At 41.3% G+C, this 21,367-nt stretch overlaps 2 protein-coding genes across 3 annotated transcripts in view; one reads left to right on the forward strand and one right to left on the reverse strand.

Annotated features, from left to right (window-relative positions):
- Window positions 1–21,367, forward strand: part of LOC5514877 (kinetochore-associated protein 1) — a 94,412-nt gene that overhangs the window by 36,161 nt on the left and 36,884 nt on the right. The window lies entirely within an intron of this gene.
- On the reverse strand, window positions 546–20,601 carry LOC116619631 (WSC domain-containing protein ARB_07867). Its single transcript, XM_032384581.2, has 8 exons — window positions 20,434–20,601; window positions 19,312–19,339; window positions 17,624–17,729; window positions 15,141–15,313; window positions 14,013–14,294; window positions 2,675–2,780; window positions 2,357–2,523; window positions 546–1,429 (listed from the first exon to the last, which is right to left on the reverse strand). Exons 1-8 carry the CDS (start codon window positions 20,479–20,481, stop codon window positions 1,137–1,139), a joined length of 1,203 nt encoding a protein of 400 aa, XP_032240472.1. The 5' UTR covers window positions 20,482–20,601; the 3' UTR covers window positions 546–1,136.

Here is a 21,367-nt window from a genome sequence, read left to right on the forward strand (position 1 = left end):
CTGAACAATATGGAACTAGATATACAATAGTAGGAAACCTTGTGAACTGAATAAAATTTTCATTTCAACAATGACTTTCAGTATTATAAGACCCGACTAAAATTCGACGCCCAAAAATGTGACCCCCCCTTTAATGACGCCTTACCCCCCAGTAATTAATGACCGCTCCCTTATGAAAAGCCATATGACTTGGGGGAGAGGAGTGTTGACTGGCCCTCCCCTCGTGAATTTTTCCCTGGATCTCCCAGAATGCTTTGCAATCCGTAATGGCATCCAAGTGGTATTACAAGCCTTCAAGGAGTGGACATTGTGCTTTGAGGCCATAGAAATAAACCTGAAACCTGGAGCTGTGTTTGCTGATCTCTCTTCCTTGTGTTGTATTTTGAGCGTTTTATTGAGAGGGGTGATTCTGCTTTTCTTTCCTTGTTCGATTTGAAATTTGTCAAAGAACCTGTGCTATTATTTGGCTTAAGAGTAGTTGCTATCACCTTGGTTGGATGCATATCTTCAAGACTATTTATCCCTTAGAATGATGCCTGAGTATCTTCATCTTGTTGTGTTTATTTTGCACTTATGAATTTTTTGGGTTGTGGGTACTTCTCAAAGCCGGTACAGGCCGGTCGAGGGGTCAATGTGTTAACGATATTTCACATTACACAAAAAAATTTTCGCGCTAAATTCTACTAAGCCCTGAAATAGTTAAACATTATCTGTCGACAACGGTGTAAGGCCACCTACAAGCAGTCTATAACCGAAATTATCCTAGGAAACGATCTATAAGATTTCCCCTCCCCAACTGATCCCGGGCCCCGAATCGACCGAAATAAACCCTTTAAAATTGAGTAATGGACAAAGGGAATGTAGATGGATTGACTTTGATTTAGTAATGGTGATCGTTTCGGGTCCCGCGATCCAAGTATGGGGCTATTTGGGATCTTCAGGGTCCCGTACATACATCATTCCAATCAAGAAGATTGTTGCAAATAAGAGCTGTAAAAATTCGGACATCTTGATACTCGCCATTTGAAAAACTACTTACACAGTTTAGTTTCTTTCTGTGAAATTAATAAAAGGCCTCCTTAAAAAAGAGCGTTTTTCAAATATTCACTCCCCATGAGCAAAATAAAATCGAATCTTCACGGTGATTCCATTACAAAGTATTTAACAGGCGCCCAGTAACTGGAATCTCCCCTCGCTGTTGGACCGACCACAGATGACGTCACGTTGTTCATTTCGCACACCATGGTAACGGGGTCGTAATTAATTGATTGACAGGCAGGCACGAGTTCGCAGTAGTGGGAGCAGGTGTACACGTCACGGACAGACTTCTCGGTGTAGATCACGTGGTCTCTGGTGAGGGGCGCAATGCCTTGTAGGCTAGTGTAAACGTACTCATGTCCTGGTTGAGGTGGTGGTTCGGTCGCAGCTTCTGTTGGTTATAATATCAACGACAGTGGGCTATTGTCTAGATGATTTGATTAGGATTGTAACTTTCTTGGTCCTAGCCCTAGCCCTGTTAAGTACTTCCTAGTCCCTGTTCATTTTAGCCGTAATCAAATGAGTTCTGTCTTTTGCAGTCACTGGTTATATTTTAGCCCTAGCCCTGTTAGGTACTTGCTAGTCCCTGTTCATTTTAGCCGTAATCAAATGAGTTCTGTCTTTTGCAGTCACTGGTTATATTTTAGCCCTAGTCTCATGTGTTCAGTGTTTGGTAGGCACTGGTTATATTTTAGCCCTAGTCTCATGTGTTCAGTGTTTGGTAGGCACTGGTTATATTTTAGCCCTAGTCTCATGTGTTCAGTGTTTTGTAGTCACTGGTTATATTTTAGCCCTAGTCTCATGTGTTCAGTGTTTGGTAGGCACTGGTTATATTTTAGCCCTAGTCTCATGTGTTCAGTGTTTGGTAGGCACTGGTTATATTTTAGCCCTAGTCTCATGTGTTCAGTGTTTGGTAGGCACTGGTTATATTTTAGCCCTAGTCTCATGTGTTCAGTGTTTGGTAGGCACTGGTTATATTTTAGCCCTAGTCTCATGTGTTCAGTGTTTGGTAGGCACTGGTTATATTTTAGCCCTAGTCTCATGTGTTCAGTGTTTGGTAGGCACTGGTTATATTTTAGCCCTAGTCTCATGTGTTCAGTGTTTGGTAGGTACTGGTTATATTTTAGCCCTAGTCTCATGTGTTCAGTGTTTGGTAGGCACTGGTTATATTTTAGCCCTAGTCTCATGTGTTCAGTGTTTGGTAGGCACTGGTTATATTTTAGCCCTAGTCTCATGTGTTCAGTGTTTGGTAGGCACTGGTTACATTATAGCTCTAGTCTCATTTTTTCCCTACGTGGATATATTTTAGCTGGCTTACCTACAGCGTAGATGGAGTTCCTCCAGACACCTCCACACTTAATAGATGAATCTCCCGTACAAGACAGGATGCAATTAGCTCCTTCTCCGTGTTTTCCATAACCATTCCCACAAAAGCAGTTGTTACCATCTTGAACACCACAGTACCTATATCCTCTGACTCGGCACCTTAGGGATTTTAGAAAATTGATTTTGTTATTGCCTGCCCAATCAGTAGTACTTAGTGTTTGACAAATGGAACATTTGGGTGGTGGTCAGTATATGCTCATCACTCTCTAGTGACTGTAGTGTAGTATACACCTGGTTTAAAGCCTCCTACCTGGCACAGCATGTGATTGGTGTGTTGTCCTTGAAATGACCAACAAAAGTTGACAAGTCACGGTCCGAATTATCAATGTAGCAGCCGATGTAAAGGTTGGCCTCAGCTATAGGGATAGAAAGTCTTTCTTAAAATAAAACCTAGGACACTTTTTAACATCATAATCCACATAATACTGACTTGTTCTAAAGTCTTTCTTGGCATATCTCACCTGTTCTGTACATAGTGTTGGCATAGCTCACCTGTTCTGTAGATCATGTTGGCATATCTCACCTGTTCTGTAGATAGTGTTGGCATATCTCACCTGTTCTGTGGATAGTGTCGGCATATCTCACCTGTTCTGTAGATAATGTCGGCATATCTCACCTGTTCTGTAGATAGTGTCGGCATATCTCACCTGTTCTGTAGATAGTGTCGGCATATCTCACCTGTTCTGTAGATAGTGTCGGCATATCTCACCTGTTCTGTAGATAGTGTTGGCATATCTCACCTGTTCTGTAGATAGTGTTGGCATATCTCACCTGTTCTGTAGATAGTGTTGGCATAGCTCACCTGTTCTGTAGATAGTGCTGGCATATCTCACCTGTTCTGTAGATAGTGTTGGCATATCTCACCTGTTCTGTAGATAGTGTTGGCATATCTCACTTGTTCTTTAGATAGTGTTGGCATATCTCACTTGTTCTGTAGATAGTGTCGGCATATCTCACCTGTTCTGTAGATAGTGTTGGCATATCTCACCTGTTCTGTAGATAGTGTTGGCATATCTCACCTGTTCTGTAGAGTGTTGGCATATCTCACCTGTTCTGTAGATAGTGTTGGCATATCTCACCTGTTCTGTGGATAGTGTTGGCATATCTCACCTGTACTGTAGATAGTCTTGGCATATCTCACCTGTACTGTAGATAGTGTTGGCATATCTCACCTGTCCTGTAGTCTTGGCATTTCTTACCTGTTCTGTAGATAGTGTTGGCGTATCTCACTTGTTCTGTAGATATTGTTGGCGGATCTCACCTGTTCTGTAGATAGTCTTGGCATATTTCACCTGTTCTGTAGATAGTCTTGGCATATCTCACTTGTTCTGTAGATAGTGTTGGCATATCTCACCTGTACTGTGGATAGTGTTGGCATATCTCACCTGTTCTGTAGATAGTGTCGGCATATCTCACCTGTTCTGTAGATAGTGTCGGCATATCTCACCTGTTCTGTAGATAGTGTCGGCATATCTCACCTGTTCTGTAGATAGTGTTGGCATATCTCACCTGTTCTGTAGATAGTGTTGGCATATCTCACCTGTTCTGTAGATAGTGTTGGCATAGCTCACCTGTTCTGTAGATAGTGTCGGCATATCTCACCTGTTCTGTAGATAGTGTTGGCATATCTCACCTGTTCTGTAGATAGTGTTGGCATATCTCACCTGTTCTGTAGATAGTGTCGGCATATCTCACCTGTTCTGTAGATAGTGTTGGCATATCTCACCTGTTCTGTAGATAGTGTCGGCATATCTCACCTGTTCTGTAGATAGTGTTGGCATATCTCACCTGTTCTGTAGATAGTGTTGGCATATCTCACCGGTTCTGTAGATAGTGTCGGCATATCTCACCTGTTCTGTAGATAGTGTCGGCATATCTCACCTGTTCTGTAGATAGTGTCGGCATATCTCACCTGTTCTGTAGATAGTGTTGGCATATCTCACCTGTTCTGTAGATAGTGTTGGCATATCTCACTTGTTCTGTAGATAGTGTTGGCATATCTCACCTGTTCTGTAGATAGTGTTGGCATATCTCACCTGTTCTATAGATAGTGTTGGCATATCTCTCCTGTTCTGTAGATAGTGTTGGCATATCTTACCTGTTCTGTAGATAGTGTTGTCATATCTCACCTGTTCTGTAGATAGTGTTGGCGTATCTCACCTGTTCTGTAGATAGTGTTGGCATATTTCACCTGTTCTGTAGATAGTTTTGGCATAGCTCACCTGTTTTGTAGATAGTGTTGGCATATCTCACCTGTTCTGTAGATAGTTTTGGCATATCTCACCTGTTCTGTAGATAGTGTTGGCATATCTCAACTGTTCTGTAGATAGTGTTGGCGTATCTCACTTGTTCTGTAGAGTGTTGGCATATCTCACCTGTTCTGTAGATAGTGTTGGCATATCTCACCTGTTCTGTAGATAGTGTTGGCATATCTCACCTGTTCTGTAGATAGTGTTGGCATATCTCACCTGTTCTTTAAATAGTGTTGGCAAATCTCACTTGTTCTGTAGATAGTGTCGGCATATCTCACCTGTTCTGTAGATAGTGTTGGCATATCTCACCTGTTCTGTAGATAGTGTTGGCATATCTCACCTGTTCTGTAGAGTGTTGGCATATCTCACCTGTTCTGTAGATAGTGTTGGCATATCTCACCTGTTCTGTGGATAGTGTTGGCATATCTCACCTGTACTGTAGATAGTCTTGGCATATCTCACCTGTACTGTAGATAGTGTTGGCATATCTCACCTGTCCTGTAGTCTTGGCATTTCTTACCTGTTCTGTAGATAGTGTTGGCGTATCTCACTTGTTCTGTAGATATTGTTGGCGGATCTCACCTGTTCTGTAGATAGTCTTGGCATATTTCACCTGTTCTGTAGATAGTCTTGGCATATCTCACTTGTTCTGTAGATAGTGTTGGCATATCTCACCTGTACTGTGGATAGTGTTGGCATATCTCACCTGTTCTGTAGATAGTGTTGGCATATATTACCTGTTCTGTAGATAGTGTTGGCGTATCTCACCTGTTCTGTAGATAGTGTCGGCATATCTCACCTGTTCTGTAGATAGTGTCGGCATATCTCACCTGTTCTGTAGATAGTGTTGGCATATCTCACCTGTTCTGTAGATAGTGTTGGCATATCTCACCTGTTCTGTAGATAGTGTTGGCATAGCTCACCTGTTCTGTAGATAGTGTCGGCATATCTCACCTGTTCTGTAGATAGTGTTGGCATATCTCACCTGTTCTGTAGATAGTGTTGGCATATCTCACCTGTTCTGTAGATAGTGTCGGCATATCTCACCTGTTCTGTAGATAGTGTTGGTATATCTCACCTGTTCTGTAGATAGTGTTGGCATATCTCACCTGTTCTGTAGATAGTGTCGGCATATCTCACCTGTTCTGTAGATAGTGTTGGCATATCTCACCTGTTCTGTAGATAGTGTTGGCATATCTCACCGGTTCTGTAGATAGTGTCGGCATATCTCACCTGTTCTGTAGATAGTGTCGGCATATCTCACCTGTTCTGTAGATAGTGTCGGCATATCTCACCTGTTCTGTAGATAGTGTTGGCATATCTCACCTGTTCTGTAGATAGTGTTGGCATATCTCACTTGTTCTGTAGATAGTGTTGGCATATCTCACCTGTTCTGTAGATAGTGTTGGCATATCTCACCTGTTCTGTAGATAGTGTTGGCATATCTCTCCTGTTCTGTAGATAGTGTTGGCATATCTTACCTGTTCTGTAGATAGTGTTGGCATATCTCACCTGTTCTGTAGATAGTGTTGGCGTATCTCACCTGTTCTGTACATAGTGTTGGCATATTTCACCTGTTCTGTAGATAGTTTTGGCATAGCTCACCTGTTCTGTAGATAGTTTTGGCATATCTCACCTGTTCTGTAGATAGTTTTGGCATATCTCACCTGTTCTGTAGATAGGGTTGGCATATCTCAACTGTTTTGTAGATAGTGTTGGCGTATCTCACTTGTTCTGTAGATAGTGTTGGCATATCTCACCTGTTCTGTAGATAGTGTTGGCATATCTCACCTGTTCTGTAGAGTGCTGGCATATTTCACCTGTTCTGTAGATAGAGTTGGCATATCTCACCTGTTCTGTAGAGTGCTGGCATATCTCACCTGTTCTGTAGATAGTGTTGGCATATCTCACTTGTTCTGTAGAGTGTTGGCATATCTCACCTGTTCTGTAGACAGTGTTGGCATATCTCACTTGTTCTGTAGATAGTGTTGGCATATCTCACTTGCTATGTAGATAGTGTTGGCATATCTCACCTGTTCTGTAGAGTGTTGGCATATCTCACTTGTTCTGTAGATAGTGTTGGCATATCTCACTTGCTCTGTAGATAGTGTTGGCATATCTCACCTGTTCTGTAGATAGTGTTGGCATATATTACCTGTTCTGTAGATAGTGTTGGCATATCTCACCTGTTCTGTAGATAGTGTCGGCATATCTCACCTGTTCTGTGGATAGTGTCGGCATATCTCACCTGTTCTGTAGATAGTGTTGGCATATCTCACCTGTTCTGTAGATAGTGTCGGCATATCTCACCTGTTCTGTAGATAGTGTTGGCATATCTCACCTGTTCTGTAGATAGTGTTGGCATATCTCAACTGTTCTGTAGATAGTTTTGGCATATCTCACCTGTTCTGTAGATAGTGTTGGCATATCTCAACTGTTCTGTAGATAGTGTTGGCGTATCTCACTTGTTCTGTAGATAGTGTTGGCATATCTCACCTGTTCTGTAGATAGTGTTGGCATATCTCACCTGTTCTGTAGATAGTGTTGGCATATCTCTCCTGTTCTGTAGATAGTGTTGGCATATCTTACCTGTTCTGTAGATAGTGTTGGCATATCTCACCTGTTCTGTAGATAGTGTTGGCGTATCTCACCTGTTCTGTACATAGTGTTGGCATATTTCACCTGTTCTGTAGATAGTTTTGGCATAGCTCACCTGTTCTGTAGATAGTTTTGGCATATCTCACCTGTTCTGTAGATAGTTTTGGCATATCTCACCTGTTCTGTAGATAGTGTTGGCATATCTCAACTGTTCTGTAGATAGTGTTGGCGTATCTCACTTGTTCTGTAGATAGTGTTGGCATATCTCACCTGTTCTGTAGATAGTGTTGGCATATCTCACCTGTTCTGTAGAGTGCTGGCATATTTCACCTGTTCTGTAGATAGTGTTGGCATATCTCACCTGTTCTGTAGAGTGCTGGCATATCTCACCTGTTCTGTAGATAGTGTTGGCATATCTCACTTGTTCTGTAGAGTGTTGGCATATCTCACTTGTTCTGTAGAGTGTTGGCATATCTCACTTGTTCTGTAGATAGTGTTGGCATATCTCACTTGTTCTGTAGATAGTGTTGGCATATCTCACTTGTTCTGTAGATAGTGTTGGCATATCTCACCTGTACTGTGGATAGTGTTGGCATATCTCACCTGTTCTGTAGATAGTGTCGGCATATCTCACCTGTTCTGTAGATAGTGTCGGCATATCTCACCTGTTCTGTAGATAGTGTCGGCATATCTCACCTGTTCTGTAGATAGTGTTGGCATATCTCACCTGTTCTGTAGATAGTGTTGGCATATCTCACCTGTTCTGTAGATAGTGTTGGCATAGCTCACCTGTTCTGTAGATAGTGTCGGCATATCTCACCTGTTCTGTAGATAGTGTTGGCATATCTCACCTGTTCTGTAGATAGTGTTGGCATATCTCACCTGTTCTGTAGATAGTGTCGGCATATCTCACCTGTTCTGTAGATAGTGTTGGCATATCTCACCTGTTCTGTAGATAGTGTCGGCATATCTCACCTGTTCTGTAGATAGTGTTGGCATATCTCACCTGTTCTGTAGATAGTGTTGGCATATCTCACCGGTTCTGTAGATAGTGTCGGCATATCTCACCTGTTCTGTAGATAGTGTCGGCATATCTCACCTGTTCTGTAGATAGTGTCGGCATATCTCACCTGTTCTGTAGATAGTGTTGGCATATCTCACCTGTTCTGTAGATAGTGTCGGCATATCTCACCTGTTCTGTAGATAGTGTCGGCATATCTCACCTGTTCTGTAGATAGTGTTGGCATATCTCACCTGTTCTGTAGATAGTGTTGGCATATCTCAACTGTTCTGTAGATAGTTTTGGCATATCTCACCTGTTCTGTAGATAGTGTTGGCATATCTCAACTGTTCTGTAGATAGTGTTGGCGTATCTCACTTGTTCTGTAGATAGTGTTGGCATATCTCACCTGTTCTGTAGATAGTGTTGGCATATCTCACCTGTTCTGTAGATAGTGTTGGCATATCTCTCCTGTTCTGTAGATAGTGTTGGCATATCTTACCTGTTCTGTAGATAGTGTTGGCATATCTCACCTGTTCTGTAGATAGTGTTGGCGTATCTCACCTGTTCTGTACATAGTGTTGGCATATTTCACCTGTTCTGTAGATAGTTTTGGCATAGCTCACCTGTTCTGTAGATAGTTTTGGCATATCTCACCTGTTCTGTAGATAGTTTTGGCATATCTCACCTGTTCTGTAGATAGTGTTGGCATATCTCAACTGTTCTGTAGATAGTGTTGGCGTATCTCACTTGTTCTGTAGATAGTGTTGGCATATCTCACCTGTTCTGTAGATAGTGTTGGCATATCTCACCTGTTCTGTAGAGTGCTGGCATATTTCACCTGTTCTGTAGATAGTGTTGGCATATCTCACCTGTTCTGTAGAGTGCTGGCATATCTCACCTGTTCTGTAGATAGTGTTGGCATATCTCACTTGTTCTGTAGAGTGTTGGCATATCTCACTTGTTCTGTAGAGTGTTGGCATATCTCACTTGTTCTGTAGATAGTGTTGGCATATCTCACTTGTTCTGTAGATAGTGTTGGCATATCTCACTTGTTCTGTAGATAGTGTTGGCATATCTCACCTGTACTGTGGATAGTGTTGGCATATCTCACCTGTTCTGTAGATAGTGTCGGCATATCTCACCTGTTCTGTAGATAGTGTCGGCATATCTCACCTGTTCTGTAGATAGTGTCGGCATATCTCACCTGTTCTGTAGATAGTGTTGGCATATCTCACCTGTTCTGTAGATAGTGTTGGCATATCTCACCTGTTCTGTAGATAGTGTTGGCATAGCTCACCTGTTCTGTAGATAGTGTCGGCATATCTCACCTGTTCTGTAGATAGTGTTGGCATATCTCACCTGTTCTGTAGATAGTGTTGGCATATCTCACCTGTTCTGTAGATAGTGTCGGCATATCTCACCTGTTCTGTAGATAGTGTTGGCATATCTCACCTGTTCTGTAGATAGTGTCGGCATATCTCACCTGTTCTGTAGATAGTGTTGGCATATCTCACCTGTTCTGTAGATAGTGTTGGCATATCTCACCGGTTCTGTAGATATTGTCGGCATATCTCACCTGTTCTGTAGATAGTGTCGGCATATCTCACCTGTTCTGTAGATAGTGTCGGCATATCTCACCTGTTCTGTAGATAGTGTTGGCATATCTCACCTGTTCTGTAGATAGTGTTGGCATATCTCACTTGTTCTGTAGATAGTGTTGGCATATCTCACCTGTTCTGTAGATAGTGTTGGCATATCTCACCTGTTCTATAGATAGTGTTGGCATATCTCTCCTGTTCTGTAGATAGTGTTGGCATATCTTACCTGTTCTGTAGATAGTGTTGGCATATCTCACCTGTTCTGTAGATAGTGTTGGCGTATCTCACCTGTTCTGTAGATAGTGTTGGCATATTTCACCTGTTCTGTAGATAGTTTTGGCATAGCTCACCTGTTTTGTAGATAGTGTTGGCATATCTCACCTGTTCTGTAGATAGTTTTGGCATATCTCACCTGTTCTGTAGATAGTGTTGGCATATCTCAACTGTTCTGTAGATAGTGTTGGCGTATCTCACTTGCTCTGTAGAGTGTTGGCATATCTCACCTGTTCTGTAGATAGTGTTGGCATATCTCACCTGTTCTGTAGATAGTGTTGGCATATCTCACCTGTTCTGTAGATAGTGTTGGCATATCTCACCTGTTCTTTAAATAGTGTTGGCAAATCTCACTTGTTCTGTAGATAGTGTCGGCATATCTCACCTGTTCTGTAGATAGTGTTGGCATATCTCACCTGTTCTGTAGATAGTGTTGGCATATCTCACCTGTTCTGTAGAGTGTTGGCATATCTCACCTGTTCTGTAGATAGTGTTGGCATATCTCACCTGTTCTGTGGATAGTGTTGGCATATCTCACCTGTACTGTAGATAGTCTTGGCATATCTCACCTTTACTTTAGATAGTGTTGGCATATCTCACCTGTCCTGTAGTCTTGGCATTTCTTACCTGTTCTGTAGATAGTGTTGGCGTATCTCACTTGTTCTGTAGATATTGTTGGCGGATCTCACCTGTTCTGTAGATAGTCTTGGCATATTTCACCTGTTCTGTAGATAGTCTTGGCATATCTCACTTGTTCTGTAGATAGTGTTGGCATATCTCACCTGTACTGTGGATAGTGTTGGCATATCTCACCTGTTCTGTAGATAGTGTTGGCATATATTACCTGTTCTGTAGATAGTGTTGGCGTATCTCACCTGTTCTGTAGATAGTGTCGGCATATCTCACCTGTTCTGTAGATAGTGTCGGCATATCTCACCTGTTCTGTAGATAGTGTTGGCATATCTCACCTGTTCTGTAGATAGTGTTGGCATATCTCACCTGTTCTGTAGATAGTGTTGGCATAGCTCACCTGTTCTGTAGATAGTGTCGGCATATCTCACCTGTTCTGTAGATAGTGTTGGCATATCTCACCTGTTCTGTAGATAGTGTTGGCATATCTCACCTGTTCTGTAGATAGTGTCGGCATATCTCACCTGTTCTGTAGATAGTGTTGGTATATCTCACCTGTTCTGTAGATAGTGTTGGCATATCTCACCTGTTCTGTAGATAGTGTCGGCATATCTCACCTGTTCTGTAGATAGTGTTGGCATATCTCACCTGTTCTGTAGATAGTGTTGGCATATCTCACCGGTTCTGTAGATAGTGTCGGCATATCTCACCTGTTCTGTAGATAGTGTCGGCATATCTCACCTGTTCTGTAGATAGTGTCGGCATATCTCACCTGTTCTGTAGATAGTGTTGGCATATCTCACCTGTTCTGTAGATAGTGTTGGCATATCTCACTTGTTCTGTAGATAGTGTTGGCATATCTCACCTGTTCTGTAGATAGTGTTGGCATATCTCACCTGTTCTGTAGATAGTGTTGGCATATCTCTCCTGTTCTGTAGATAGTGTTGGCATATCTTACCTGTTCTGTAGATAGTGTTGGCATATCTCACCTGTTCTGTAGATAGTGTTGGCGTATCTCACCTGTTCTGTACATAGTGTTGGCATATTTCACCTGTTCTGTAGATAGTTTTGGCATAGCTCACCTGTTCTGACGATAGTTTTGGCATATCTCACCTGTTCTGTAGATAGTTTTGGCATATCTCACCTGTTCTGTAGATAGGGTTGGCATATCTCAACTGTTCTGTAGATAGTGTTGGCGTATCTCACTTGTTCTGTAGATAGTGTTGGCATATCTCACCTGTTCTGTAGATAGTGTTGGCATATCTCACCTGTTCTGTAGAGTGCTGGCATATTTCACCTGTTCTGTAGATAGTGTTGGCATATCTCACCTGTTCTGTAGAGTGCTGGCATATCTCACCTGTTCTGTAGATAGTGTTGGCATATCTCACTTGTTCTGTAGAGTGTTGGCATATCTCACCTGTTCTGTAGATAGTGTTGGCATATCTCACTTGTTCTGTAGATAGTGTTGGCATATCTCACTTGCTATGTAGATAGTGTTGGCATATCTCACCTGTTCTGTAGAGTGTTGGCATATCTCACTTGTTCTGTAGATAGTGTTGGCATATCTCACTTGCTCTGTAGATAGTGTTGGCATATCTCACCTGTTCTGTAGATAGTGTTGGCATATATTACCTGTTCTGTAGATAGTGTTGGCATATCTCACCTGTTCTGTAGATAGTGTCGGCATATCTCACCTGTTCTGTGGATAGTGTCGGCATATCTCACCTGTTCTGTAGATAGTGTTGGCATATCTCACCTGTTCTGTAGATAGTGTCGGCATATCTCACCTGTTCTGTAGATAGTGTTGGCATATCTCACCTGTTCTGTAGATAGTGTTGGCATATCTCAACTGTTCTGTAGATAGTTTTGGCATATCTCACCTGTTCTGTAGATAGTGTTGGCATATCTCAACTGTTCTGTAGATAGTGTTGGCGTATCTCACTTGTTCTGTAGATAGTGTTGGCATATCTCACCTGTTCTGTAGATAGTGTTGGCATATCTCACCTGTTCTGTAGATAGTGTTGGCATATCTCTCCTGTTCTGTAGATAGTGTTGGCATATCTTACCTGTTCTGTAGATAGTGTTGGCATATCTCACCTGTTCTGTAGATAGTGTTGGCGTATCTCACCTGTTCTGTACATAGTGTTGGCATATTTCACCTGTTCTGTAGATAGTTTTGGCATAGCTCACCTGTTCTGTAGATAGTTTTGGCATATCTCACCTGTTCTGTAGATAGTTTTGGCATATCTCACCTGTTCTGTAGATAGTGTTGGCATATCTCAACTGTTCTGTAGATAGTGTTGGCGTATCTCACTTGTTCTGTAGATAGTGTTGGCATATCTCACCTGTTCTGTAGATAGTGTTGGCATATCTCACCTGTTCTGTAGAGTGCTGGCATATTTCACCTGTTCTGTAGATAGTGTTGGCATATCTCACCTGTTCTGTAGAGTGCTGGCATATCTCACCTGTTCTGTAGATAGTGTTGGCATATCTCACTTGTTCTGTAGAGTGTTGGCATATCTCACTTGTTCTGTAGAGTGTTGGCATATCTCACTTGTTCTGTAGATAGTGTTGGCATATCTCACTTGTTCTGTAGATAGTGTTGGCATATCTCACCTGTTCTGTAGATAGTGTCGGCATATTTCACTTGTTCTGTAGAGTGTTGGCATATCTCACTTGTTCTGTAGATAGTGTTGGCATATCTCACTTGTTCTGTAGATAGTGTTGGCATATCTCACTTGTTCTGTAGATAGTGTTGGCATATCTCACTTGTTCTGTAGATAGTGTTGGCATATCTCACCTGTTCTGTAGATAGTGTCGGCATATTTCACCTGTTCTGTAGATAGTGTTGGCATATCTCACCTGTTCTGTAGATAGTGTTTGCATATATCACTTGTTCTGTAGATAGTGTTGGCATATCTCACTTGTTCTGTAGATAGTGTTGGCATATCTCACTTGCTCTGTAGATAGTGTTGGCATATCTCACTTGCTCTGTAGATAGTGTTGGCATATCTCACCTGTTCTGTAGATAGTGTTGGCATATCTCACCTGTACTGTAGATAGTGTTGGCATATCTCACCTGTTCTGTGGATAGTCTTGGCATATTTCACCTGTACTGTAGATAGTGTTGGCATATCTCACCTGTTCTGTGGATAGTGTTGGCATATCTCACCTGTTCTGTAGATAGTGTTGGCATATCTCACTTGTTCTGTGGATAGTATTGGCATATCTCACCTGTTCTGTAGATACTGTTAGCATCGATCGCGCTGCAATGTTCTCCGCTACTGCACTTCGGGTTGCAGTCTTTCGGGTTCGCTTTCCCGTACCGCCCAAAGCTAACTCCACAGCTGCAAACGGCGTAGTTTTTAACACCTGCGAAGTGGAATCCTTTTTTCTTGCATCTCTCAACACACACCTCCGAGGCAGACAGTGTTCCATCGAGCAGTGATTGGTCGCCCCATAGGTCACGTGGCGTGCCCTCTTTGTAACAGCCCAGGTATTGAGAAATCATGGTTTCTATAAGGAACACGTTGAAAATGTTATTGCTTGTTTGGGTACACTGTTCGTAGACTTGGCTTCACAGTATTCACTGTTTTTTCTCTTCCATCAAACAGCCGCCCCATAGCCTACGCTATTTCGCCAATGACGCATCAAATTTGTTATTTTGAATGTACTTTTGCATTTTCTATTTCAAACGACAAAGAAGCATTTCGCTACGCCCATTCTGTATTTCGCTACGCCCATTCTATATTTTGCTACGCGCATTTCGCTACGCCCATTCTACATTTCCCTACGCCCATTTCGCATTTTGCTACGCCCATTCTGCATTTCGCTACGTCCATTCTGCATTTTGCTACGCACATTTCGCAACGCCCATTCTGCATTTCGCTACGCCCATTCTGCATTTCGCTACGCCCATTCTGCATTTTGCTACGCCCATTCTGCATTTCGCTACGCCCATTCTGCATTTCGCTACGCCCATTCTGCATTTTGCTACGCCCATTCTGTATTTCGCTACCACCATTCTGCATTTCGCTACTCCCATTCTGTATTTCGCTACAACAATTCTGCATTTCGCTACTCCCATTCTGTGTTTCGCTACAACCATTCTGTATTTCGCTACGCCCATTCTGTATTTCGCTACGCCCATTCTGTATTTCGCTACGTCCATTCTGTATTTCGCTACGCCCATTCTGTATTTCGCTACGCCCATTCTGTATTTCGCTACGCCCATTCTGTATTTCGCTACAACCATTCTGCATTTTGCTACTCCCATTCTGTATTTCGCTACAACTATTCTGTATTTCGCTACGCCCATTCTGTATTTCGCTACGCCCATTCTGTATTTCGCATAGCACGTACCTACTCTGTAGACGGAGTTGATCATACTTCCACCGCACTTGAGGTTGCTGTTCCCCTGACATCCGTAGCTACAACTGCTGTCTGCCAACCCATATACACCTCCGTAGTCGTTGTCGCATCGACACTCGGTGGTGTCCTGCAGACCGAAGAACATGTATCCAAGCTGAAGACACCTGAAACAGACACAAAGTAGCTTGGGTAAACGGATACAGAGTAGTTTGGTAAACGGATACAGAGTAGTTTGTGTAAACGGATACAGAGTAGTTTGGGTAAACGGATACAGAGTAGTTTGGGTAAACGGATACAGAGTAGTTTGGGTAAATGGATACAGAGTAGTTTGGGTAAACGGATACAAAGTAGTTTGGGTAAATGGATACAGTTTGGGTAAACGGATACAGATTAGTTTGGGTAAACGGATACAGAGTAGTTTGGGTAAATGGATACCGAGTAGTTTGGGTAAGCGGATACAAAGTAGTTTGGGTAAATGGATACAGTTTGGGTAAACGGATACAGAGTGGTTTGGGTAAACGGATACAGAGTGGTTTGGGTAAACGAATACAGAGTCGTTTGGGTAAACGAATACAGAGTCGTTTGGGTAAACGGACACAGAGTGGTGTGGATAAACGGACACAGAGTGGTGTGGATAAACGGATACAGAGTGGTGTGGGTAAACGGATACAGAGTAGTTTGGGTAAACGGATACAGAGTAGTTTGGGTAAACGGATACAGAGTAGTTTGGGTAAACGGATACAGAGTAGTTTGGGTAAACGGATACAGAGTAGTTTGGGTAAACGGATACAGAGTAGTTTGGGTAAACGAATACAGAGTAGTTTGGGTAAATGGATACAGAGTAGTTTGAGTAAATGGATACAGAGTAGTTTGGGTAAATGGATACAGAGTAGTTTGGGTAAATGGATACAGAGTAGTTTCGTTAAATGGATACAGAGCAGTTTGGGTAAACGGATACAAAGTAGTTTGGGTAAATGGATACAGTTTGGGTAAACGGATACAGAGTAGTTTGGGTAAACGGATACAGAGTAGTTTGGGTAAATGGATACAGAGTAGTTTGGGTAAACGGATACAAAGTAGTTTGGGTAAATGGATACAGTTTGGGTAAACGGATACAGAGTGGTTTGGGTAAACGGATACAGAGTGGTTTGGGTAAACGGACACAGAGTGGTGTGGGTAAACGGATACAGAGTGGTGTGGGTGAACGGATACAGAGTGGTGTGGGTAAACGGATACAGAGTAGTTTGTGTAAACGGATACAGGGTAGTTTTGGTAAACGAATACAGAGTAGTTTGGGTAAATGGATACAGAGTAGTTTTTGTAAACGGATACAGAGTAATTTGGGTAAACGGATACAGAGTAATTTGGGTAAACGGATACAGAGTAGTTTGGGTAAACGGATACCGAGTAGTTTGGGTAAACGGATACAGAGTAGTTTGGGTAAACGAATACAGAGTAGTTTGGGTAAATGGATACAGAGTAGTTTGGGTAAACGGATACAGAGTAGTTTGGGTAAACGGATACAGAGTAGTTTGGGTAAATGGATACAGTTTGGGTAAACGGATACAGAGTAGTTTGGGTAAACGGATACAGAGTAGTTTGGGTAAATGGATACAGAGTAGTTTGGGTAAACGGATACAAAGTAGTTTGGGTAAATGGATACAGTTTGGGTAAACGGATACAGAGTGGTTTGGGTAAACGGATACAGAGTGGTTTGGGTAAACGGACACAGAGTGGTGTGGGTAAACGGATACAGAGTGGTGTGGGTGAACGGATACAGAGTGGTGTGGGTAAACGGATACAGAGTAGTTTGTGTAAACGGATACAGGGTAGTTTTGGTAAACGAATACAGAGTAGTTTGGGTAAATGGATACAGAGTAGTTTTTGTAAACGGATACAGAGTAATTTGGGTAAACGGATACAGAGTAATTTGGGTAAACGGATACAGAGTAGTTTGGGTAAACGGATACCGAGTAGTTTGGGTAAACGGATACAGAGTAGTTTGGGTAAACGAATACAGAGTAGTTTGGGTAAATGGATACAGAGTAGTTTGGGTAAACGGATACAGAGTAGTTTGGGTAAACGGATACAGAGTAGTTTGGGTAAACGGATTCAGATTAGTTTGGGTAAATGGATACAGAGTAGTTTGGGTAAACGGATACAGAGTAGTTTGGGTAAACGGATACAGAGTAGTTTGGGTAAATGGATACAGAGTAGTTTGGGTAAATGGATACAGAGTAGTTTGGGTTATAGAGCACATACACAGAATGTTTTAATGGAACACGATTAAATTTTGTTTTTCTCAAGATTGGTCGATCGAAGTACATATATGATGATGGTTCACATGTGAGGCACGTGCTAGAACTGATAAAATTCACAACAACGTACAACGTTATTTTACTTTGTTATTGGCGTGTGACTGTGGTGTGAAGTAGGATGTTCTGCGTTTCGATCTTAGCAATGCCTTCACTTACTTTGCGAGACATTTGAGCGGTGTTTGTCCTGAGATTCGAATACCGTAGACGAGGTCACGTGGAATGGTGTCCTTATAACATCCCATGTACAAATCCGGGGGGAGAGCTATGGAAGCGTGAGATATTTGAATTAGAAGTGTCCTAGAGCCCGTGTCATGATCTGGGGGAGTGGAGGAAAGGGAGAGCTATAGAATCGTGAGATATTTGATTAAGAAGTGTCCTAGAGCCCGTGTCATGATCTGGGGGAGGGGAGGAAGGGGAGAGCTATGGAAGCGTGAGATATTTGAATTAGAAGTGTCCTAGACCCTGTGTCATGATCTGGGGGAGGGGAGGAAGGGGAGAGCTATGGAAGCGTGAGATATTTGATTAAGAAGTGTCCTAGAGCCGTGTCATGATCTGGGGGAGGGGAGGGTGGATTCAAATCAACAGCCACCACGCCGGTAGCTGTCAGTACGTGCATAACGCTCAAAATGATTAGATATATAGATCCGCATATCCGTTTGTAAACATGCCCCCAGGTTCGAAAGCCCATCTAGGGGAGGCACTTAGATTATTTACGGACTGGTTTGATAACAATAACTAGAAGGTATCTCCCAGCAGAAAAGCAAATTCTACACACTATTATACTAGATCTTTTTATTTATTCGTCGGTAAATAAGTCTATTCAAGCGTTTTGGGTGTAGAATCTTCTCGGGAACTGTTCTTCTTTTGTGTGCATATCAATTTATTTAAGATGTGAATATTTCTACTCCAGCAGCATCTCCCATATTTTTTGTAAATGCCAGGAAATAAGCAGAGCCGGTTTAATGTGTTGAGGGTGGGATCCTGGAACATTCACGGTTTCAAAAGCAAAATCCTAGGAAACAAACTTGATTTATACAAGGTCAAGAATATTCTGAATAGGCATGGTATTTTCAGCCTTGTTGAAGCCCCTGCCAGATACGAAACCAATGTAGCCGCTTACAATTTCAAATACTACCGTATATCTAGAGAAGCCAGCAGAAATGGGAGAAATTACGGTGGAATTGGTATTCTCGTTAGCAACCGTGTAAGTGAGGGAATTTAAACATACCCAGAAAAAGCAATATCTCACTATGGTTAAACTCGATAAAAAGTCCAATATATTGGTACAATAAGCCCGTAGGAATACGAACAGTGACTCTTTATTTGATGAGCTAGAGGAAGAGGTAACTTCTTTTTCGAATGGATTCCTTTTCCCACTTGATACTTTGCTAGGGTGACAAAATGGCGGCTGACAGAGGCTGTTTAAGACTGAAGAGTGTGCGCCATGGAGAAAACACATGCAACCAAAGCGAGCGAGCGTCACAGTTCGGCAGAATGGTATGGAGAGAGAGAGTAGAACAAAGAATACCCACACTAATTAGATTGCCACTGCGTTCAAGGAAAGCCTCCAGGATGTGTCAGATATCAACGAAGCTACAAAAAGATTTACTGACGTAGTCAGTAAAGTCAGTTCAGTTAAGCGAGGAGGCTGGTTTAAAATGCATATCGAAAAAAGCAGCACCTGTAAACGGTGAGAAATTCTGGTTTGACAGTGAATGCGTTTCGCATCAAACTGAAAAAGCCAAAAAGAACCCCATTTGTCTAAGCTTCAATGTGTCATTAAGTCCGTCGCGATCGGTACTATATTTGATTAGTTTGAGCCAACACACAAAATGGGAACTCACCGCTCATGACGTAAAGAATCCTTGTTGACTAAAAAGAAAGAAATTATATAATGAGATTAAATTAATCCATAATTTGACAGGTTTCTTAAAATGAAAGTCTAACAATTTGCACATCATAACGCATACGAACATTCGCTCTTTTTAAGACTGTGTTCTTTGTTTAAAAAAACTTTTAATTCAATTCTTAATTATAGGAAATGCCAGTCTATAAAATATGTCTCGAACGTTCGAAGTTATTTATTGTTCAAACAAGTAACCGACCCATGCCATACATTAACGAATATTGAACTCTTCTAGTCCGAACAGGTTCTTTTATTCAATACACAGCTATCAGTTTCAGTTAAACATCTAATTTTCAACGACAAGAGAATCATATGCTATTTCTAAAAGGCGGATTCAAACACTGTGTGATTTACGCCTAGTTCGGTTTTGGAAAATAACAATTTGTAACTGTTTTTCGCTAAGTTCTATCAATTAGCGGAAGGGCTAATTATTGTTTACTAAAAAAAACATATATATATAATGCGATTGAATTAGACTTAATTTGACAGGTTTCCGGAAATGAAAGAATGTCCAAATACACAACGCATGCGAACATTCAGCCTTTTTTAAACATGATCAGTTAAACATCAAATTTTCATCGACAGGAGGATCATGAGCTATTTCAAAAATGATGATTTAGACACTGTATGATTTACGCGTAGTGGGGTCGTGAAAAAAAAAACAATTTGAATAGCTGGGTTTTTTTTACTTTTTTCAATTCTATCAATTAGCGGAAGTGCTAAACTAATTTGAAATTCCATGTCTAAGTTTCTTTTCACAAATAATTACCAATACTTTTTCTCTTGAATATACAAAGATATATATGCATAATATTACATACAGAAGAACCCACTAACTCAAACACTGAGGGGAGAGAAAAATCCTGGACAAGCTTGTTAATTCTTTTTGTATGCGATGAAATGGTTCCAGCAAAACTTAAAAAGGTAGACAAACAGAAAAAGACTTATCAGTTGCTTGAGCTCGAGCAATCCAAGAAAAAATGACAGATTTAACACGAGTTTCCTTACCATCGAGTAATCTGGGTTATATCAACAGTATTTACAGTATTTATGTACATACCGTAATAAGGAGAAATGCCCGCGTAAGACTTCCCTTGAGGTTAGCCATCAAGCGGGCTTATACCAACAGTAGACCCAAACAAACTGTAAAAAGGAAGAAAACCCGTAGTGCTGTGTGATGAGCCATCAAAACCTTGTCTTAAGGCTGGTGCGACTTAATAATTCATCAATGTTGCTAAGGAGACAACAAATTCATGATACGCAACAAAGGCTATTTAAAAATCACAATGTTATTCTTTGGATTGCAGAAAAGAAGTGAACTAAAAGTTGGTGCAAGAGACTGTGTTCTCAGCTTTAATAAAGAAAACGCGTTATTTTTAGTGGTTGATCGCTGTGAAAGTCAATTTAATCAGCCTTCTGTAAATTTATGATTTATTAAACCAGGGAGTTGCAACTCCATGTGCCGTAAATCTGGCCATCACTGCAATCCAGTTACCTACTGCAAATGTGGATAAAAATAAAATTCATTTACTCATTAATTTAGCCAGTAATATCGTTTCATTTAAGTGGATATGAAACAAAGAATGATTCCTCTAAAATATTCTCTTTTTTCACAACAATGCAAGTAATTCTAGGCACTTGGATGTGTTAACAAAATTCTACGGGTTTTTTTTATGGGAGAAGCATGTTTTTTTAGTAAACTTAATATCAGTTATGGAACTCACCAATATGTTTCGAAATAATTATTTTAACGAAGGTTATTTAAGCTTAATCGTTGATGTTTTAGACGCACGCTTACGTCCGAAAATACTCTCTTCAAATAATTTTAAAAATAGCGTCATTTGGTATAAATTAACCGCACAATATTAACATATAAAAATGAAACTCGCCTCCTTTTCTTTGACTTGTGCCTAAAACAGAAGTGTGTTTTCTTGGGTATGATGTTTTTTTCCTTATTTATTTAAACAATAACATCGATTCTATAATGATATTAA

This window comes from Nematostella vectensis, chromosome 7, assembly GCF_932526225.1.
Source record: "Nematostella vectensis chromosome 7, jaNemVect1.1, whole genome shotgun sequence".
Taxonomy (NCBI): domain Eukaryota; kingdom Metazoa; phylum Cnidaria; class Anthozoa; order Actiniaria; family Edwardsiidae; genus Nematostella; species Nematostella vectensis.